Here is a 21,799-nt window from a genome sequence, read left to right on the forward strand (position 1 = left end):
TCATTTTAGTTTGCAGGTACTCCCGAGTATTGCGGGTTAAAGTTTTACAGGCGCCCATAGGAAATACATGGAGCGAATTTCCCCTGGATGTCGGCTACCATTCGATTATTATGTTCATTTGAAAGTAAGAAAATAACAGTCAAATAATGTTATATAATATTTCAATAATTGACCATTTTTAATTAGTATGAGGTTTCTAAAAACCGTATTTTCGTGGATTTCTTGCCATTGTGGTTCGTGAAAATGACTTATATACAGCCCTTAGCGGCTCAGCCCTGGCCAGTCTTGGAAATAGCACAGGTCCACAGGTCAAAAACCAGTTTATTAATTGCTCGGACCAGTTTTTTTATTCAAAATCCGGGGGTTACTGGTCCTTGGGACCAGTTTATTAATTGAGAATTTTTATGAAAATTCAGGAGGGACCAGTTTAAAAATTCTAGACATTATAAATTTCTACTCCATGGATATAGTCTCCTAGCCTTGACATTTTCTAATTCTTTCCTGCCCACTCGATCACGCTTTGGCTTCACACGCTTTGCTATAGATTATAGAAGCCCCTCCACACAATGTTTTTCCTATGTAAAAGCGCGTGTTGGTAATTTTGAGCTTTTTCGCTCGAAAAATCCAAGGAGCCAGCTTTTAACATGACCGGCTATGGGAGGAACACCGTTATTTTGCCATAATTTTGAAACTATTGGTGCAAACCTCTTGAAATTTTAAAGAGATGTGAAAAAACAACGTTTGCTATGTTTTGGAAATTTTGAAAAGTTTCCCTTCTTTTTTTTGTATAAATATTAGAACGAAAATTAGCCCTACTTAAAGGGCTTGGTCTTGGAACGGTTTAATAAGTTTTTCCGTTTCACTTGTTCGAATCTCTTAAAATTTTAGTGAGAGGCACATTGAACGGTTTTAAGTTATGATGCAAAGTTTCAAAGTTTTCAAAGAAACAATTCACTTCCAAAAAATTCATTAAAATTGTGCTTGTGCATAATCCTACAACCTATTTAGTCGCTTAGGGAAATTTTAGGAAAAGGACTATTCGTTTTAAAAGTTCGAAATTTTCCACAATAATTTAAAAACTTTAAATATGCCTTTCACTAAAATTTCAAGAGACTCGAACCAGTGAAGCTGAAAGAAACAAATTTAAACTGTTTGAGACTAAGCCATTAAATTATGGTTCATTTTCGTTTTAATGTTGTTACAAAAAGCTTTGTAAGAGAAAAACTTTGCACAAAAATACCAAACATTATTTTGCAAATCTCATTAAAATTTCAAGAGATTTCAACCAGTATTTTCAAAATTAGGACGGAAATGTTAAGAGTTAACTCTGATTTTTGACATAATTTTGCATCTATAGCCCGATCGAGTGGGCTGTGCGTCAACGAAATACTCCCTTAATTTTTCAATAGGATTAGTAAAAAATAAATTAGGGATAGGGTCACTGGTCCCAAGGACCAGTTTAATATTGTAGACGCTGGGGGTCACTGGTCCCGAGGACTAGTTTCAAAAAAATCCTTATTTCCAAGACTGAGCCCTGCAGGTTGAACACTTGAACCAAAGAGAATGTAGGGGAGGAGTGGAAGCTCCCCCGCTTGGTCAGGGCCGGAAATAAGCACAGGACACTGGACATTGTCCAATAAAATTTTAAAATGTCCAAAAAATTTTTAAAAACTAAGGGGGTCACTGGACAGTTTGACCAATAAATTTACCGAATTTTTGATAGCTTGGCTATGGAGAAGCGACACTATTTTTGCAAACTCAGTGGACAATGTCCTATAAATTTCTCATTCAAACAGGGGGTCACTGGACACTTGTCCCATAAAAAAGTTTTCTTATTTCCGGCCCGAGGGAGTTTCCGGCTCAGTCGCGCCACCTACGATTCCGTAAATGTCTCAAACGGAAATGCCTCGGTACTGCGCATTGAAGATGCGCGGTAGAAAAGAGCCTCTTGATTTTCCCCTCTTTCCACTCCTCCCCTATATTCTCTTTGCTTGAACTTTGCACAGTAATGGCCGCCACCGCCACGCCAAGTTATTAGCGCTATTTTTAGAGTTTGTTTAGCCTTTTAATTAATTTTCATTAATTAGATCAGTTTTTATCGCGTTTATTCCGGATTAAGGGTAAATATACATCACTATTTTATTGGTTTTTAATGTGTTTGATAAGCGATTACGATTAGATGGCTGTTATCACTCAGCCAAAAGCGGTTGACTAACCAAGGCTTAGTGAAGCAAAGATTTTCTGATTGGATTTCTTATCATAAAATAGTGTGTTACCACGAACTTTGTAGTGACGTCACGTGCTCTTATCTTATTTTCAGGCGACCATATTGGCAGTCGCGAGGTCGTCAGCTTGGGCAATACAAATTCGGGACCCAATATTGACGTCACAGTTTCCTCCCCCCCAGCTTCGCGGTAGCACACTATAGGGTTTAGGAACAAAAGAAGGGTGTATCGCCAGTCTAAACTTACAAACGTTTAACAATAATTTCTTAAAAAAATGCTTAGAAAAACGCATGTTCGGGATATTTTAAAGTACGGCACCGAGGCGGTTAAGTCCGATGTTTTGATGAAAAACTTTGTTAAACCTTTAGACCACGATAAAATTCAGGTAGAAAAACACGAATATCATTTGCGTAAAAATATCCATATCGTTGGATTTGGTAAAGCCGTAACTGGTATGTGTAGTGCCTTAGAGAAAGTTGTTAGCGAACATTTGATGGGTGGGATTATATCTGTTCCAATTGGAATGAAACAAAGCTACATTGTTAATAACCCCGAGAGCAGAATTGAAATTCACGAAGGCGATAAGAACAATCTTCCAGATAATGATGCCTCAAACGCTGCAAAATCAATTTACAATTGCGTTGAATCCCCATCACCAAATGATTTTAATCAGTGGTAGGGACGTTTAAATGTTTTAATTACGCTACTAGGGTCAGCAGCCCTAATTTGGAACAGCTCTAATTTGGAACACTTTTCTTAAAATGGTCATAACATAAGTTTGTGAGCTTCAAATAAATATTTTAAGGGCTTATTTGGAAGATTGAAAATCCCTCTATCCATATAACACGGCCTTAAGACTCTATCATAAAATCCAGAGAAGATACAAGCATAATTAGACAACCTCATATTTCGCATAATTTATTTTTTCCAAAATGCCCATGGGTCTCGGGACATAAGCTTTCACGGCCAATGGGAAAAACATAGGCTTACGAAAACAATTCCATTGAAAACTTCGGATCTTTCTCTTCAAATTAAACACTTTAAACGCCAGGTTAGGCCTAAAAATTATTGAGAAAACTCGAATTGAAAATATGTCCTCATTTGCCTAAAATGGAACACCCCGAAACACGAAAATTTACTCTATCTTTTTACTTCCATAACTAATGTTTTACTCACTAAAGGACAACAAAAAAGACCTTAGAAGATGCGTTGATTCATTACCTGCTTAATAATTTTGGTCCCGTAAGCGTAGATTAAGATGCAAAAAAGATACGGGAATTATTAGCCCAGTATCCAGATTTAGTCATAAACGTGATGCCAATTTTAGCTGATTTAGCATGTTTCGCCTAGTGATATTGGGTTTCAAACACCGTATCATGACTCACTTGATGTAAAATGAGGATTCGACACAATTACGCCACAAAAACTTAACAGTGTAGGTTACTTTGATCTAACTTTGTAATTATTTCACTCGAAATACCGTTAGAGTGCATTTAATTTACAATGTTTAACCGTAATGAACATGAGAGCGCGCCAATTTTTGGAGCTCTAAGCAGATGACACTCAGTGCCCTTTAAAATATATGTACAGGTATAAAAGGGTAAACGTTGGTCGCTAGATGGTCGTAGCACCGCTAACAAATTATATTTGCTTATTATTAGTTACAAAAACTCAGATTTTTTTGTATTTAAAATAGGGTGTTCCAAATTAGGACGGGGTGTTCCAATTTAGGACGGGGGCGTTCCAATTTAGGACGGACCGTTCCAAGTTAGGGCTGAAATCGACCTTTTCTAAAACTCATTTTGCAGGAAAAGTATGCGTCTTTGCAATCTGAAAATGGGTGCAATCGATCGGCAATAATTCAAACTTATTGTATTGGTCTGCTTGTTCACTTCAGTAACTTATTTGGTACTGAAAAATCTCACTTTCCAAAGAGCTTGAGAAAGAGTTCCAAGATAGGGCTACTGACCATAGTTATTGAAATAGTAACCGTCTGGTTGTTATTTTATATTTAAAGACGGGGGGGGGGATATGGCTTTGTTGCCATATCCCAATCCTCCAGTAACTTTAGATGATAAGTTACTGGCTACTAAGCTACTTACAAGTCGTGGTGCTGATATTAAGGAACTAAATTCAATTGGGAAACGTTTATCATTGGTTAAAGGCGGAGGTTTGAGCAAAATTGCGAAATGCCAAGTATTTATTTTATTACAAACCTGGAGAGCCTCAACTATTAAGCTGAGTGACCTAACTGATGTCAAAAAACAAATTGTAAAACTGGAAATGGAGAACTCTTCTTATGTTGAAAGGAATTTAAAATTAGAAGAAGTAAGATCCTTAATATTTTATTTTCGCCTATTTTCACCTAATTTGATTAGATTAGAATAAAAATTAATTGACCCGACTATTTTATGAAATGAAGAAAACTGCCCAGCAGGGAAATTTGAAACTAGGGCTATAAGGTCTGGGGGATATTTTAAAAAATAGCCCAAATTGCCCGGGGATTTTAAAAAATAGGCCAAAATTGTCCGGGGATTTTAAAAAGTAGCCCAAATTGTCCGGGGACTTTGAAAATAGCCCAAATTGCCCGGGGACTTTGAAAATAGCCCAAATTGCCCGGGGACTTTGAAAATAGCCCAAATTGCCCGGGGACTTTGAAAATAGCCTAAATTCCCCCGGAGCTTATAGCCCTACTTTTCAAATTTCCCCGGACTAAGTCTGCTCTGAGGTGGTTGCCTCAAGTATTAAAGAACACTCCCCTTTTCATTACTCTATTTATGGGGGAAAAACGTTTTAAACTTAGGCAAACGTATGGGGGAAAAACCTGTCGGGGAAATCGGTATTCCTTGCATGAACCCACTGTGAAATTAACTTTAAATCCTGTAGAAAAATGGCCGATTCAGACAACCCTGTCGGAAGGTCGCGAGCACACGCCCGCGGACGTGCCAGGGGTCAAAAACCACCCGAACCAGCCATGACTGGTTTAACCGACATCATGAGAAGCCATTTCAATTTGATGAGGGAAGTGGCGACAACGACTCGTCCCGGACCTAGAAGCCGCGTTGAAATGGTCAAGAGCTTCATGAATCGCTGTCTTACCAACGCCAAGGTAAATTATTGTCAAATTTTAATTGGCGCGTCGCGTTCTTAACTAACTTAATTAACTATTCAGGTTAAAGAGGATATGGAAAAATGGGGAATAAGTTACGGAAGCGAACCATTGCAGTTGCAAGAAAAAATCATTCAAGGAAGGTCGGAGTTTTCTGCCAAAGACAGGGATTTTGGCAAGGATAATCCTCGTCACATGGACAAGTTCGCGATCATTTCGACCGAACGCGATCGTCCAAATTGCGACGAGTTGTATGAAACGTTCAAGATGAATGTCGCTGCTCCAAAAATGTAATTTTATTGATTTTTAATTAATAGTACTTGCTTTTAACTTGTAGTATTCGCGTCGCGGCTGCAAAAACTTTTATCTTACAGTACTTACTTTCCTATTTTTAAAATTATTATTTAAAATTAAATTTTATTATTAAAAGTGGAGAGAGAGAGAGTACTGACATTGAAGGTATGAAGTACTATATTTAAAAATATAATTTTAAATTATTTTAGAATGAGCGTCAGTGACGACAGAACGACGTCATTCCTCAACGAAATCAAAGAGGCGTTTAAGATGGGAGCCACCCTTATTGTGGCCATTGTGCCAAACAACAAAGAGGATCGTTATGACGCCATCAAGAAACTTTGTTGCATCGAATGCCCTGGTCATTATTTAATTTAATTTAATTAAATTAAATTAAGTTAACCACGTCAATTATTAACAATTTCAGATCCCACGGAGTTAGTGTGTTTATTACTGCTCATCTTAGGATGTGCTATAAATTGCGCTAACAAAGAAGTTTACTACGAAGCCATTTTTGGGTTGGAGGTAAATGCGCAACAAGTTGTTAAGAACGCGATCAAACAGGTATCGGATCTTTATTTTCTTCCCGAAAAATAACCGTGATTAAATAATAAAATAATTTAAATCCTTTAGCTTCTCAGGACCGACATCAGGGATGTTAATAAAATGACCGAATATCTTCAACTAGATCATGAAGCAAGAAAAAAATTAAACGCTCGATGTCAAGAGCTTGAAACTAATTTTGAAATTGTCCAAGATGAAAACAAAGCGTTACTCCTTGAACGTGAAGAGCTTCTACAAGATGCTAGGTTCGTTAGAGACTTTAGCAATTTATTTCTTAGACTCTTAATTCTTGATTAAACAAATTTAGCACTGTGGCTGGAAAACTCCTTCAACAAAAGAATCGTAGGCTTCATTGTTTACAAGAAGAAGTCTTCCACCTGGAAAACGCCATATATGAATACAAGGCGGAAGTCCAGGTTTTGAGGAAAGAACTGACAAATTTGCAACTGAAAAATGGTTAGTCGGGGTTATTTGAATATTAACATTTTAACCTTGCTTGTAGCCCCACTTTTCAAATAACCCCGGAGCTTGTAGCCCCACTTTTCAAATAACCCCGGAGCTTGTAGCCCCACTTTTCAAATAACCCCGGAGCTTGTAGCCCCACTTTTCAAATAACCCCGGAGCTTGTAGCCCCACTTTTCAAATAACCCCGGAGCTTGTAGCCCCACTTTTCAAATAACCCCGGAGCTTGTAGCCCCACTTTTCAAATAACCCCGGAGCTTGTAGCCCCACTTTTCAAATAACCCCGGAGCTTGTAGCCCCACTTTTCAAATAACCCCGGAGCTTGTAGCCCCACTTTTCAAATAACCCCGGAGCTTGCAGCCCCACTTTTCAAATAACCCCGGAGCTTGTAGCCCCACTTTTCAAATAACCCCGGAGCTTGTAGCCCCACTTTTCAAATAACCCCGGAGCTTGTAGCCCCACTTTTCAAATAACCCCGGAGCTTGTAGCCCCACTTTTCAAATAACCCCGGAGCTTGTAGCCCCACTTTTCAAATAACCCCGGAGCTTGTAGCCCCACTTTTCAAATAACCCCGGAGCTTGTAGCCCCACTTTTCAAATAACCCCGGAGCCATCTAATCCTTTAGCTAATCCTTTAGCTACTCAGGACGGACTTCACGGAGGTTAACGAAATGACAGAGTACCTCCAACTTGATCATGAAGCAAGGAAAAAGTTAAAATCTCGATGTCTGGAACTTGAAACTAATTTCGAGATCATCCAAGATGAAAAGAGCTTCGTGAAAAGCTTAAAGATTCTGAAGATTTAGAAGATCGTTGTATGAAAAATTATGATTTGAAAGATGTTTTTGCTTGTTACAATGAAGTATTTTGCGTTTTCCCTTACTTTGAAGAAATTCCACATAAAATAAGCTGCTTTTTTCACGAGTAAGATGCGCGCTTTAAATGAAATTATCTTAAATTGGTGTTTAAAAACATGTTTATTAAATATCAGGATTGGAGAACATGAAGTTGCTAAGCAGTATTTGGGGAAACCCTCATTTTACTCCTGCAATAATGTGCATGCAAAATATAAGCAATTACTTAAAGAGGACAGAACCATATTTGAAGCTTTTTTGGAGAAGGAATGGAAACAAGAAGAGATGAAGAAGAGGAATGATGGAAATAAAGCTAATGGTAAAACCAATGGATAAAAATAAAAAGAACCAGTTAAGAAGAAGGGGGAAATTTGAAAGTAGGGCTTATCAGCTCCGGGGGAAATTTGCCAGTAGGGCTTATCAGCTCCGGGGGAAATTTGCCAGTAGGGCTTATCAGCTCCGGGGGAAATTTGCCAGTAGGGCTTATCAGCTCCGGGGGAAATTTGAAAGTAGGGCTTATCAGCTCCGGGGGAAATTTGCCAGTAGGGCTTATCAGCTCCGGGGGAAATTTGAAAGTAGGGCTTATCAGCTCCGGGGGAAATTTGCCAGTAGGGCTTATCAGCTCCGGGGGAAATTTGAAAGTAGGGCTTATCAGCTCCGGGGGAAATTTGAAAGTAGGGCTTATCAGCTCCGGGGGAAATTTGAAAGTAGGGCTTATCAGCTCCGGGGGAAATTTGCCAGTAGGGCTTATCAGCTCCGGGGGAAATTTGAAAGTAGGGCTTATCAGCTCCGGGGGAAATTTGAAAGTAGGGCTTATCAGCTCCGGGGGAAATTTGCCAGTAGGGCTTATCAGCTCCGGGGGAAATTTGCCAGTAGGGCTTATCAGCTCCGGGGGAAATTTGAAAGTAGGGCTTATCAGCTCCGGGGGAAATTTGAAAGTAGGGCTTATCAGCTCCGGGGGAAATTTGAAAGTAGGGCTTATCAGCTCCGGGGGAAATTTGCCAGTAGGGCTTATCAGCTCCGGGGGAAATTTGAAAGTAGGGCTTATCAGCTCCGGGGGAAATTTGAAAGTAGGGCTTATCAGCTCCGGGGGAAATTTGCCAGTAGGGCTTATCAGCTCCGGGGGAAATTTGAAAGTAGGGCTTATCAGCTCCGGGGGAAATTTGAAAGTAGGGCTTATCAGCTCCGGGGGAAATTTGCCAGTAGGGCTTATCAGCTCCGGGGGAAATTTGCCAGTAGGGCTTATCAGCTCCGGGGGAAATTTGCCAGTAGGGCTTATCAGCTCCGGGGGAAATTTGAAAGTAGGGCTTATCAGCTCCGGGGGAAATTTGCCAGTAGGGCTTATCAGCTCCGGGGGAAATTTGCCAGTAGGGCTTATCAGCTCCGGGGGAAATTTGCCAGTAGGGCTTATCAGCTCCGGGGGAAATTTGCCAGTAGGGCTTATCAGCTCCGGGGGAAATTTGAAAGTAGGGCTTATCAGCTCCGGGGGAAATTTGCCAGTAGGGCTTATCAGCTCCGGGGGAAATTTGCCAGTAGGGCTTATCAGCTCCGGGGGAAATTTGCCAGTAGGGCTTATCAGCTCCGGGGGAAATTTGCCAGTAGGGCTTATCAGCTCCGGGGGAAATTTGCCAGTAGGGCTTATCAGCTCCGGGGGAAATTTGCCAGTAGGGCTTATCAGCTCCGGGGGAAATTTGAAAGTAGGGCTTATCAGCTCCGGGGGAAATTTGCCAGTAGGGCTTATCAGCTCCGGGGGAAATTTGAAAGTAGGGCTTATCAGCTCCGGGGGAAATTTGCCAGTAGGGCTTATCAGCTCCGGGGGAAATTTGAAAGTAGGGCTTATCAGCTCCGGGGGAAATTTGCCAGTAGGGCTTATCAGCTCCGGGGGAAATTTGCCAGTAGGGCTTATCAGCTCCGGGGGAAATTTGAAAGTAGGGCTTGTCAGCTCCGGGGGAAATTTGAAAGTAGGGCTTGTCAGCTCCGGGGGAAATTTGAAAGTAGGGCTTGTCAGCTCCGGGGGAAATTTGAAAGTAGGGCTTGTCAGCTCCGGGGGAAATTTGAAAGTAGGGCTTGTCAGCTCCGGGGGAAATTTGAAAGTAGGGCTTGTCAGCTCCGGGGGAAATTTGCCAGTAGGGCTTATCAGCTCCGGGGGAAATTTGCCAGTAGGGCTTATCAGCTCCGGGGGAAATTTGAAAGTAGGGCTTATCAGCTCCGGGGGAAATTTGCCAGTAGGGCTTATCAGCTCCGGGGGAAATTTGAAAGTAGGGCTTATCAGCTCCGGGGGAAATTTGAAAGTAGGGCTTATCAGCTCCGGGGGAAATTTGAAAGTAGGGCTTATCAGCTCCGGGGGAAATTTGAAAGTAGGGCTTATCAGCTCCGGGGGAAATTTGAAAGTAGGGCTTATCAGCTCCGGGGGAAATTTGCCAGTAGGGCTTATCAGCTCCGGGGGAAATTTGCCAGTAGGGCTTATCAGCTCCGGGGGAAATTTGCCAGTAGGGCTTATCAGCTCCGGGGGAAATTTGAAAGTAGGGCTTATCAGCTCCGGGGGAAATTTGCCAGTAGGGCTTATCAGCTCCGGGGGAAATTTGCCAGTAGGGCTTATCAGCTCCGGGGGAAATTTGAAAGTAGGGCTTATCAGCTCCGGGGGAAATTTGAAAGTAGGGCTTATCAGCTCCGGGGGAAATTTGCCAGTAGGGCTTATCAGCTCCGGGGGAAATTTGCCAGTAGGGCTTATCAGCTCCGGGGGAAATTTGCCAGTAGGGCTTATCAGCTCCGGGGGAAATTTGCCAGTAGGGCTTATCAGCTCCGGGGGAAATTTGCCAGTAGGGCTTATCAGCTCCGGGGGGAAATTTGCCAGTAGGGCTTATCAGCTCCGGGGGAAATTTGCCAGTAGGGCTTATCAGCTCCGGGGGAAATTTGCCAGTAGGGCTTATCAGCTCCGGGGGAAATTTGCCAGTAGGGCTTATCAGCTCCGGGGGAAATTTGCCAGTAGGGCTTATCAGCTCCGGGGGAAATTTGCCAGTAGGGCTTATCAGCTCCGGGGGAAATTTGCCAGTAGGGCTTATCAGCTCCGGGGGAAATTTGCCAGTAGGGCTTATCAGCTCCGGGGGAAATTTGCCAGTAGGGCTTATCAGCTCCGGGGGAAATTTGCCAGTAGGGCTTATCAGCTCCGGGGGAAATTTGCCAGTAGGGCTTATCAGCTCCGGGGGAAATTTGCCAGTAGGGCTTATCAGCTCCGGGGGAAATTTGCCAGTAGGGCTTATCAGCTCCGGGGGAAATTTGCCAGTAGGGCTTATCAGCTCCGGGGGAAATTTGCCAGTAGGGCTTATCAGCTCCGGGGGAAATTTGCCAGTAGGGCTTATCAGCTCCGGGGGAAATTTGCCAGTAGGGCTTATCAGCTCCGGGGGAAATTTGCCAGTAGGGCTTATCAGCTCCGGGGGAAATTTGCCAGTAGGGCTTATCAGCTCCGGGGGAAATTTGCCAGTAGGGCTTATCAGCTCCGGGGGAAATTTGCCAGTAGGGCTTATCAGCTCCGGGTGAAATTTGCCAGTAGGGCTTATCAGCTCCGGGGGAAATTTGCCAGTAGGGCTTATCAGCTCCGGGGGGAAATTTGCCAGTAGGGCTTATCAGCTCCGGGGGAAATTTGCCAGTAGGGCTTATCAGCTCCGGGGGAAATTTGCCAGTAGGGCTTATCAGCTCCGGGGGAAATTTGCCAGTAGGGCTTATCAGCTCCGGGTGAAATTTGCCAGTAGGGCTTATCAGCTCCGGGGGAAATTTGCCAGTAGGGCTTATCAGCTCCGGGGGGAAATTTGCCAGTAGGGCTTATCAGCTCCGGGGGAAATTTGCCAGTAGGGCTTATCAGCTCCGGGGGAAATTTGCCAGTAGGGCTTATCAGCTCCGGGGGAAATTTGCCAGTAGGGCTTGTCAGCTCCGGGGGAAATTTGAAAGTAGGGCTTGTCAGCTCCGGGGGAAATTTGCCAGTAGGGCTTATCAGCTCCGGGGGAAATTTGCCAGTAGGGCTTATCAGCTCCGGGGGAAATTTGAAAGTAGGGCTTATCAGCTCCGGGGGAAATTTGCCAGTAGGGCTTATCAGCTCCGGGGGAAATTTGAAAGTAGGGCTTATCAGCTCCGGGGGAAATTTGAAAGTAGGGCTTATCAGCTCCGGGGGAAATTTGAAAGTAGGGCTTATCAGCTCCGGGGGAAATTTGCCAGTAGGGCTTATCAGCTCCGGGGGAAATTTGCCAGTAGGGCTTATCAGCTCCGGGGGAAATTTGCCAGTAGGGCTTATCAGCTCCGGGGGAAATTTGCCAGTAGGGCTTATCAGCTCCGGGGGAAATTTGAAAGTAGGGCTTATCAGCTCCGGGGGAAATTTGAAAGTAGGGCTTATCAGCTCCGGGGGAAATTTGCCAGTAGGGCTTATCAGCTCCGGGGGAAATTTGCCAGTAGGGCTTATCAGCTCCGGGGGAAATTTGCCAGTAGGGCTTATCAGCTCCGGGGGAAATTTGAAAGTAGGGCTTATCAGCTCCGGGGGAAATTTGAAAGTAGGGCTTATCAGCTCCGGGGGAAATTTGAAAGTAGGGCTTATCAGCTCCGGGGGAAATTTGAAAGTAGGGCTTATCAGCTCCGGGGGAAATTTGAAAGTAGGGCTTATCAGCTCCGGGGGAAATTTGCCAGTAGGGCTTATCAGCTCCGGGGGAAATTTGCCAGTAGGGCTTATCAGCTCCGGGGGAAATTTGCCAGTAGGGCTTATCAGCTCCGGGGGAAATTTGAAAGTAGGGCTTATCAGCTCCGGGGGAAATTTGCCAGTAGGGCTTATCAGCTCCGGGGGAAATTTGCCAGTAGGGCTTATCAGCTCCGGGGGAAATTTGAAAGTAGGGCTTATCAGCTCCGGGGGAAATTTGAAAGTAGGGCTTATCAGCTCCGGGGGAAATTTGCCAGTAGGGCTTATCAGCTCCGGGGGAAATTTGCCAGTAGGGCTTATCAGCTCCGGGGGAAATTTGCCAGTAGGGCTTATCAGCTCCGGGGGAAATTTGCCAGTAGGGCTTATCAGCTCCGGGGGAAATTTGCCAGTAGGGCTTATCAGCTCCGGGGGGAAATTTGCCAGTAGGGCTTATCAGCTCCGGGGGAAATTTGCCAGTAGGGCTTATCAGCTCCGGGGGAAATTTGCCAGTAGGGCTTATCAGCTCCGGGGGAAATTTGCCAGTAGGGCTTATCAGCTCCGGGGGAAATTTGCCAGTAGGGCTTATCAGCTCCGGGGGAAATTTGCCAGTAGGGCTTATCAGCTCCGGGGGAAATTTGCCAGTAGGGCTTATCAGCTCCGGGGGAAATTTGCCAGTAGGGCTTATCAGCTCCGGGGGAAATTTGCCAGTAGGGCTTATCAGCTCCGGGGGAAATTTGCCAGTAGGGCTTATCAGCTCCGGGGGAAATTTGCCAGTAGGGCTTATCAGCTCCGGGGGAAATTTGCCAGTAGGGCTTATCAGCTCCGGGGGAAATTTGCCAGTAGGGCTTATCAGCTCCGGGGGAAATTTGCCAGTAGGGCTTGTCAGCTCCGGGGGAAATTTGCCAGTAGGGCTTATCAGCTCCGGGGGAAATTTGCCAGTAGGGCTTATCAGCTCCGGGGGAAATTTGCCAGTAGGGCTTATCAGCTCCGGGGGAAATTTGCCAGTAGGGCTTATCAGCTCCGGGGGAAATTTGCCAGTAGGGCTTATCAGCTCCGGGGGAAATTTGCCAGTAGGGCTTATCAGCTCCGGGGGAAATTTGCCAGTAGGGCTTATCAGCTCCGGGGGAAATTTGCCAGTAGGGCTTATCAGCTCCGGGGGAAATTTGCCAGTAGGGCTTATCAGCTCCGGGGGAAATTTGCCAGTAGGGCTTATCAGCTCCGGGGGAAATTTGCCAGTAGGGCTTATCAGCTCCGGGGGAAATTTGCCAGTAGGGCTTATCAGCTCCGGGGGAAATTTGCCAGTAGGGCTTATCAGCTCCGGGGGAAATTTGCCAGTAGGGCTTATCAGCTCCGGGGGAAATTTGCCAGTAGGGCTTATCAGCTCCGGGGGAAATTTGCCAGTAGGGCTTATCAGCTCCGGGGGAAATTTGCCAGTAGGGCTTATCAGCTCCGGGTGAAATTTGCCAGTAGGGCTTATCAGCTCCGGGGGGAAATTTGCCAGTAGGGCTTATCAGCTCCGGGGGAAATTTGCCAGTAGGGCTTATCAGCTCCGGGGGAAATTTGCCAGTAGGGCTTATCAGCTCCGGGGGAAATTTGCCAGTAGGGCTTATCAGCTCCGGGGGAAATTTGCCAGTAGGGCTTGTCAGCTCCGGGGGAATTTGCCAGTAGGGCTTATCAGATCAATAAGGGGAAAACTCCGGCCTATATGAACGACTTCCTTACTAAACAAACGGAAATGCATAACCATTCAACTAGATCCAGCAACAATAATTTCCACGTAGAAGACCTTCAAACAACATTAAGAAAAAAAAGTGCAAAATTTCGCGGTATAACCTTATGGAACAAGCTGCCCCAATATCTAAAAAACATTGAATCGATAACCCTATTTAAAAAAGAGTTAACTAAATTTTTAAAAACTTAAATGTATTTTTTATTCTATTTTAGTCTTGAGTTAATTTAAATTATAAGGACACCTTTGTAAACCAGATTTTATCTGAAAGGATTTCTCCGAAATAAAAGCCGTTATTATTATTTGAAAGTAGGGATGTAAGGTCCGGGGAAATTTGCCAGTAGGGCTTATCAGCTCCGGGGGAAATTTGAAAGTAGGGATGTAAGGTCCGGAAGAAATTAGCCTAAATTACCCGGGAATTTTTAAAAAATAGCCTAAATTACCCGGGAATTTTTAAGAAATAGCCTAAATTGGTGGAAAAGCATCGTAATCGAAATTTCTAATAATTGAGCTTTATTTTGCAGTTAAAAACCAGGGCATCGCGATACAAGACTGGAAAAAGATGATTTTACATTTTCTAAATTCAAAATTTCGAATAGTCCTTTGGAAACGCGGCGTCCGGCGAAAAGCCCACTGTGTCTGGACCCGCAGCCTTTAAACCAGAACATACGTCGGGAACATTATCAGATTCCTACTAAAGAGGAAATCGAAGCGGAATTAGCAGGCGCCAAATACTTTTCGAAGTTGGACGCTGCGTCTGGCTTTTATCAGATCCCACTAGACGAAAACAGTCGGTTACTGACGACGTTCAACACACCGAATGGGCGCTACTGCTTCACACGTTTGCCTTTTGGAATCTCATCGGCACCTGAAATATTTTACAAGGTGTTCAGTCAAATTTTTGATGGAGTCAAGCAAGCAAGCATGATGACGTTCTAGTATGGGGTAAAACTCGGAACGATCATGATCAACAGTTGCGAGAGGCAAACAATGGAAGGACCTAGTTGTAGCCGATGCTCTATCCAGATCGAGCTTGCCATTAACTCACGGCGACGCTACGCTATGTCAGATATTGATCTGACGAGCTCGAGGTTCACGTCAATTCCGTACTCAGGTCCCTACCAGTTAGTGACGCTATGTTAAAGCTCATCAAGGAAGAGACTAGTAAGGATCCCGTTTTAACGAGGGTTAGAGACCATATCAGAACAGGCTGGAAACCCCATATGCCACAGTGCACGCAGAGTTAACCTAAAAGGAACCCGCATGGTTATACCGACGTCGCTCCGGGAACGCATGCTGGACATAATCCATGATGGCCATCTGGGAATTGAAAAATGCAGACGCCGCGCCAGACAGGCGTTGTATTGGCCGAATATCAACGCTGATATTGAGCGTACTTGCAAGAGTTGCTCAACATGCGACAAGTATCAGTATACCCAGCCCCAAGAGCCGTTAATTATGCGCCCGTTGCCAATGGATCCATGGGAGCGCGTGGGCACTGATATATTTCATTATCAAGATAAGGACTATCTCGTCGTAATTGATGGCTATTCCAATTACCTGGAAGTAGATGACATTAAGTCACTTGGAGCCCCAACCATCATCCATTGCCTAAAGAAGCATTTTGGAAGGCACGGCATCCCACGGGAGGTTCTTTCGGATAACGTTCCGTTTGGCTCACAAGAGTTCCAGTTATTCTCTAAGGAGTATGGGTTCACGCACACCACCTCTAGTCCCAAATACCCGCAATCAAATGGGCTGGCGGAAAAGGGTGTACAAATTGCCAAACGTTTGCTCAAGAAAGCTAAGCAAGACTATGAGTTGGGTCTCTTAAGTTACCGCAACACTTCAACACGACCTTCAATGGTCATGCAATACAGGTTTACAGGTTTAAATTGTTCGCCGTACAATGGTACGCCCTTTTGAATCAGGGCGGCTCCCTAAAAGTGGGGGAGCGCAGCAGAAGTTAATATGTTAAACAATATGCGCGAATGTTACACTGTTTGTGGTGGCAGCGGGGGAACGGAAGCCTTGAGACCTACCGGTCCAGAAAATGCGGTATATATGAGTCGGGGTGGGCGCGTCGCCAGGCTTCGTTTTTGGTCCACCAGGTCGTGAGGATGGCCCGAACGGCGTCGTGGTCCCAAACGGAGCCCTCCAGACCCAGGACGACTTCCAACGGGCTACCACGATTGACACGGCGCCAATTGGAGGTCGCGGATGAGGCACACGTCTCTGGACACGCCATTAGGACCACAGATGCGACAGGTGCGCTGGTAATCGCCGAAGTCGGCGCGGCGGACACCCGTAAGCAGGGACCCCGTCCGTGCCTGGAAAAGGAGGCCTCCTCCGTGAGAGCCATCATAGCAGGCCTCCACTGAGGGATGCGCTTTAGCCGCGTAGTGCCGTAGGCTTTGCTTGGCGGAGATTGCGGAGCGCCACGTCCGTTCGGCGTGCTCGGTTGTTTCCCCGTCGACTTGGCTGGCCCAGGTGTCATAGGATGTTGCGTCACCCCTAGCGGTGCCGACCCCATATTTCCTATCCAACGCCGCGACGCGGAAAGTCCATGAGGTCTCTAGACCGTTGGCACGAATGGACTCGCACACTTGTTTGGCCAATCTGACTTGGGGGAGGAACTTTAGGCGGCCGAGGTACCTGAGTTTGGAACGAGCTTCTCGGGCCTCCATTGCAAAGGCCGATGGCAAAGTTCCAAGATAGGTCCTGACAACAAGAAACGTCTTTAATATGGAATAGGCCCTAAGCCGTTCGTATGCTATTTTTATAAATAATGTCTGATAAGTCCAAAAAGGGCGTTTTTGAGTTGAAAATGTCCTATTACATTTTGCAAGTAATTATTAGAATACTCTACAGGGAAATGTTCACTAGACGTGGTTTGGTGATACACAAATTTTCATGAAAATAAGTTTTGTTTAATTTTTTAAGTACAAGAATTAGAAATATACAAAAAACGGTATTTAACCAATGTTTTGACCAAAGTTGATCAAATTTGAACGTGAAAAAGTTAGATTTAGGCCTAGGATTGTTCTAAAAGGAGCTCATTTCAATCATTGATAAGGGGATTGTTGACCATTCTGTTGTCTTCTTCTGGTACACGTTCAGAATACAAACTTAAATGAAACCTAACTTAAGTTTTCGGGCGCCTCTTCTGGCATTACATCGCGCAATACATCCATTGCAGCACTAAACATATCACGTGTTATTTCCAAGTTAGCCTCATTCCAAGCAGTTGTCTGGAAAATGTATATATCATGATTAGCGATGAATTTAACGGCGACTTTTTTAAGTTTTTCCATTTCGTATTTTATTGCAATTAGCAGAATTTCTACGGCGTTTTCCCGGTTGATCAGTGTTTGCAGTCGGTCACCGCATATCTCTCGTAGATCTCTCATGAAAAAGAGATAGGCGGCGTGTATCAATGTTTGGCAAGTGTTGTCTATATTTGATGGAATTTTTCCGGTGTAGATGAAATATAGTAAATCGTAGACGGTGCGGACACCGTCGTCCAGCCTGTTAAGTTTTCCTTGGCTTCCTTCATGTCGCTTGAGAACATAGTTTTGAAATACTCGGATTTGGCTGCAAGTAGTAATTTGTGGCAGCCTGCAGTGGTGGGCAAATTCGCGAATTTTTCGATCATTCGCCGAATTCCCCCCCCCCCCGGCTTGGTAGTACAACATCATTCGCGATTTGCCCAACACTGGACTACTGGCAGGGAAACTGTTCTTTTTTTATCACGCAGTCGCTAAGAAAGTTACCGTTCATGAAGTTATCAAGTTCAAGGGTGTTAGCATTTTTTTTAGTCGTTTAACTCTACGCTAGATGTCACTAGCGTTCCTATATTTTCTCAGTTGATTGTAAACCCCCACTCTCTTCCCCCCCCCCTCATTTTTTTGGTACGCGAGCCTAAGGTAAAACACGACTCACGAGGGTACTTTTTTTTAGTAGTCAGCCTGACTAGTGTGCCCCCCTATCCCAATTTTTTTTAGTAGTCACTGACTAGTGGGGGAAAAATTGGGGGTATAAAAACAAGATGGTAAGGTAATGTATATATTTGCTTTACCACTAAAGCACAGAAAACAGAAACGTGACACGTCTGAATAAAAGTAGGATTTTATTAATACCAGTTGAGTAAATGACTAAAGGGTCGTGGGATTCTCTTAATCTCTTCCCCCTTTCTTAAATTCCGTTCCTTTGCCGTTATATGAAAACGCGTATAGACTTGTCAAATGTTTAGCTCTATTAAAAATTATTTTGAGACGCATGGTTTACGAATATTTGGGACATTATTTTACTAGTCAAGTTGACTAGTGAGCCCCCAGATTTCGATTTATTTTAGTAGTCAAATGCCTTGACTAGTGCCTTATGTAGAGCCCTGATGGCGGGCCCTACAAACAGTATCAAGCAATGTTGCGCTATTAAAAATTGCGACAATTCTTTCTTCAGATTCCCAAAAGATTTAGTAAGGTAATAAATATTTATAATAGTAACAAAAATAGGTAAAAATTGGTTTTTGTTGTTAAATTATGATTTTGCCCTTTAGCCTAATATTTTTACCAACTAACCGTAGACCTGTATTTAAGGCAATTTAATTAAACTTATGTTTTACTCTATAATCAAAAATTAATTAAAAAATAGCTAAAATGTATCCAATTTAATTAATTTCTGTTTTACAAATAAAATGCTTTTACTTTTTTTCTTTCCCGATTTCACCCATAGATTTAATTAAAAAATTACAAGATCGAAAAAAAAAAAATTGTATCTTTTTTTATAAAAGTAATAAAAATATAGATATTTTATCTACCTTATATTTTATCTACCTATTGTTTATACCATAAGTTCATAAGATATGTTCTATAAGTTTGTCACTGGTTACTGAGAGCTTGTCATGAAGTGACGTAGATGAAACGTCATAGATTCTCGTAAAGCGACTCCTGGTTATGCGCTGTCAAAGGCTTAGTACAGACTAAATGGGAAGATGGACTGCAAAACCGCGTGTAGTCAATTCTCGCGTCGTTCTCGAACCAGCTCTCATTAAGTCTCTAGCATTACGAAGTATAGGAAGTTATGTTTATACCAACAAACGCAAAATCTCATTCATTTCGGGTCTCGTAAATAGGCCTATATAATGTTTAAATTGGTTTAATTTTTTATTAGTTCAGGTAAAAAATAAGCGGACAGTAGTTTTCCGTTCTCAACAGATTAATTTATGTAGATAATTTAAACGTTCGGTATAAGGGATTTCGACTCCATTTTGGTCAAATATAACTTTAAAAGAATTCATTAGGAATGTTTTACCACCCTAGCCTAATTAATACACGGTTTTCTTAAGTCTGCAATACCCTGTTTCCCATCTTTATACTCTCTTTTCGATACTAATACCCAATGTTACAACTTTCAGAACTTAAGTCGATGACGAAAAAAAGGAGTTGGTCCCTTGGAGTTGTATCGATATCCTTTGGTATTTTTCTGATACTATCGTATTCCCCCGTTTATCATCATAGTTCCCTGTTTTCTCGGCCCCTCGAGCCTTCTGCTGCCTTAGTCCGAGCCCTGTCACCGACCACCTCCTGGCTGGGCTCGCCGCCGACGGTGTCCCGCCTCTGTCACCTGCTTAAGGGGCGTTGCCGGGCCCGCTGGCCGATCCCGTATGCCTTGACGGCGGTTCCGCAGGTACCATTTGGGCACAGGGATGAAGGCAGGAGGGGGGCGCTGTAGAGGCCCCCTACGCGCCGGAGCAGCGCCTAATCAAATGCATTCTGAGTTCCCTGTTTTCTAATACAATGATGCAACAACTCCATTTGGTAATCTATGCACGCTCTATGTTACAACTTTCAGAACTTGAGTCTCTGTCGGAAACAAGGAGTTGGTCCTTTGGAGTTGTATTATTATCTTGTGAAATTATTCTTTTCATGACAATCAAGCTACAGATATAGCAGCGTAAGTTCATAATATATGTTCCATACGTTTGCCACTGGTTACTGAGAGCTGGTCATGAAGCGACGTAGTTCATAGATTCTCGTATACGGGACTTACGAGGTTACCGCCCCCTTTTCGGAGAGTTGTTCTGCCAAGGCTACGGAGCGCGTTCGACGACAGCGAATGTCAGCGCCCACAGAAGTACCTCTCGTAAATCCCGTATAGCGAGCCTGGCTTAGTACAGACTTATGGAACATATCATATAAACTTATGATATTAAGTAATAAGCTCTCAAATATGGATACATAGAACAGATACTACTACTAGTTTCCTTTTTGCAGATGATAAAAATATTCATTGTAATATGAGTATTGGGAAAGTTGAACAATGGTACATCAGTACCAAGTCCATCTGAAGTTTCACGATCAGGAGTGCAAACACCGACGGGAAACACCGTGCTTTCTTAACATAACAGAACAAGATGGCCCAAGGGCTGGGCCTTAATAGTAATTTTACACGGCTCACGTGACCCCCCCCCCCCCGTATAGTTGATCTCCAATAAATCGTACAACTAAAAACATTTCTGAAACACAATCGTGTATCCCTTTAATTTCTAATAACGTCACATTTCAAATAATATTAATGAAACTAAATTGTGCACCCCACTAAAGTATAATTTTTAAAAACCATACGAATCAAATAATGTATTTAAACAAAATCCTGGATCCCCTAAACCAGAAATCACTATGACCGTAAAGCGTCCCCTCTATTTTACGAAACCTAACCTAACCATCCAGCATAATCTCTGATGTATCACGCGCACAAAGTGCAGTAGTGCACGAAAATTATCATCTTGTTTCCCTTCACTCAAAAAAGCCCGCGAGATTTAAACTACCTTTCTTTCCTCTCTCTCCGAGCGGGATGCCCCCTCTCCCTCTTCCCCCTCTCACTAATATACCAGGCAGGCAGTTCTCTCTCTACGCGGAGCTTCGTATCGCCACCGCGTACGCTAGCGATCTCTCTCTCTCATCGTAAGCGTACGTTTCGCGGACGCGACCGGTTTCCCTCTCTCTCTCATCGTAAGCGTTCGTTTCGCGGACGCGTCCGGGACAGGGACAGGGGTTTTGGTGCCGTTTCATAAATTTTACCGTAATTAAAATTCCGTGTAAAATTAAAAAGGGCGAGCCGAATAGGTTGACATGACACACTCTTAATAAACAGAATAAATGACTTTAACAATGAAATTTTGCATACAGTATAAAAGTTGTAACATAAGCATGGTTTGATATGCTTACGGTTATAATTAGAGATGGCCGATACCAGGCTTAACCCGATACCGATCGATACCGGTACAAACATGAACCGATACCGATATGATCCAAAACCAACCGATCCGATACTATTTTAAAAAATAGGCCAAATTGCCCGTGGATTTTTAAAAAATAGCCCAAATTGCCCGGGGATTTTTAAAAAATAGCCCAAATTGCCTGGGGATTTTTGAAAAATAGCCCAAAATGCTCGGGGATTATTAAAAAATAGCCCAAATTGCCCGGGGATTTTTAAAAAATAGCCCAAATTGCCCGGGGATTTTAATAAATAGCCCAAATTATTTCCCCCGGAGCTTATAGCCCTACTTTTCAAATTCCCCCGGAGCTTTTTTTGCCCGGGGATTTTAAAAAATAGCCCAAATTGCCCGGGGATTTTAAAAATAGCCCAAATTGCCCGGGGATTTTAAAAATAGCCCAAATTGCCCGGGGATTTTTAAAAAATAGCCCAAATTACCCGGGGATTTTTAAAAAAATAGCCCAAATTACCCGGGGATTTTTTAAAAAATAGCCCAAATTACCCGGGGATTTTTTAAAAAATAGCCCAAATTACCCGGGGAGTTTTTAAAAAATAGCCCAAATTACCCGAGGATTTTTTAAAAAATAGCCCAAATTGCCCGGGGATTTTAAAAATAGGCAAAAATTGC

The 21,799-nt window shown here is 43.5% G+C and overlaps 3 protein-coding genes across 7 annotated transcripts; all 3 read left to right on the plus strand.

The window, feature by feature from the left end:
* The first annotated feature begins 2,499 nt into the window (after window positions 1-2,499).
* On the plus strand, window positions 2,500-4,624 carry LOC149615600 (glycerate kinase-like). The gene is made up of 5 exons (XM_089857182.1): window positions 2,500-2,900; window positions 3,407-3,467; window positions 4,034-4,133; window positions 4,243-4,553; window positions 4,604-4,624. The coding sequence occupies exons 1-5, from the start codon at window positions 2,500-2,502 to the stop codon at window positions 4,622-4,624; spliced, it is 894 nt and encodes a 297-aa protein (XP_089713308.1).
* LOC149615601 (piwi-like protein 1) lies at window positions 2,774-14,556 on the plus strand. 5 transcript variants are annotated; one of them, XM_089856914.1, is made up of 11 exons: window positions 2,774-2,900; window positions 4,390-4,553; window positions 5,112-5,334; window positions 5,398-5,624; window positions 5,838-5,989; window positions 6,056-6,192; window positions 6,262-6,437; window positions 6,500-6,648; window positions 7,280-7,577; window positions 7,645-7,826; window positions 14,418-14,556. In XM_089856914.1, exons 3-9 carry the CDS (start codon window positions 5,116-5,118, stop codon window positions 7,318-7,320), a joined length of 1,101 nt encoding a protein of 366 aa, XP_089713040.1. In that variant the 5' UTR covers window positions 2,774-2,900; window positions 4,390-4,553; window positions 5,112-5,115; the 3' UTR covers window positions 7,321-7,577; window positions 7,645-7,826; window positions 14,418-14,556. The 5 variants fall into 5 exon arrangements, with proteins under 5 accessions (XP_089713040.1, XP_089713043.1, XP_089713042.1 ...); XM_089856917.1 differs by having other exon boundaries at window positions 7,292-7,577; XM_089856916.1 differs by lacking the exon at window positions 14,418-14,556 and adding an exon at window positions 13,920-14,411.
* Window positions 14,557-17,318: 2,762 nt separating this feature from the next.
* LOC149615602 (uncharacterized) lies at window positions 17,319-20,951 on the plus strand. Its single transcript, XM_089856953.1, has 3 exons — window positions 17,319-19,581; window positions 19,747-19,848; window positions 20,169-20,951. Exons 1-2 carry the CDS (start codon window positions 19,294-19,296, stop codon window positions 19,822-19,824), a joined length of 366 nt encoding a protein of 121 aa, XP_089713079.1. The 5' UTR covers window positions 17,319-19,293; the 3' UTR covers window positions 19,825-19,848; window positions 20,169-20,951.
* Window positions 20,952-21,799: the final 848 nt, after the last annotated feature.

This window comes from Phalangium opilio, unplaced genomic scaffold, assembly GCF_054372755.1.
Source record: "Phalangium opilio isolate 3A_F unplaced genomic scaffold, DU_Popi_V2 ptg000217l_1, whole genome shotgun sequence".
Taxonomy (NCBI): Eukaryota; Metazoa; Arthropoda; class Arachnida; order Opiliones; family Phalangiidae; genus Phalangium; species Phalangium opilio.

What these genes read in the sequence shown, in the direction of transcription:
- LOC149615601 (XM_089856913.1), top strand. Translation starts at nt 5,116, where the DNA reads ATGGCCGATTCAGACAACCCTGTCGGAAGGTCGCGAGCACACGCCCGC. An exon ending in AATGTCGCTGCTCCAAAAAT is followed by an intron (nt 5,625 to 5,837) that starts GTAATTTTATTG and finishes AAATTATTTTAG; the next exon opens with AATGAGCGTCAGTGACGACA. An exon ending in TTGTTGCATCGAATGCCCTG is followed by an intron (nt 5,990 to 6,055) that starts GTCATTATTTAA and finishes TAACAATTTCAG; the next exon opens with ATCCCACGGAGTTAGTGTGT.
- LOC149615602 (XM_089856953.1), top strand. Translation starts at nt 19,294, where the DNA reads ATGTTACAACTTTCAGAACTTAAGTCGATGACGAAAAAAAGGAGTTGG. An exon ending in CCTTGACGGCGGTTCCGCAG is followed by an intron (nt 19,582 to 19,746) that starts GTACCATTTGGG and finishes TACAACTTTCAG; the next exon opens with AACTTGAGTCTCTGTCGGAA.
- LOC149615600 (XM_089857182.1), top strand. Translation starts at nt 2,500, where the DNA reads ATGCTTAGAAAAACGCATGTTCGGGATATTTTAAAGTACGGCACCGAG. An exon ending in TGCTTAATAATTTTGGTCCC is followed by an intron (nt 3,468 to 4,033) that starts GTAAGCGTAGAT and finishes CTCATTTTGCAG; the next exon opens with GAAAAGTATGCGTCTTTGCA. An exon ending in GGAATTTAAAATTAGAAGAA is followed by an intron (nt 4,554 to 4,603) that starts GTAAGATCCTTA and finishes TAATTTGATTAG; the next exon opens with ATTAGAATAAAAATTAATTG.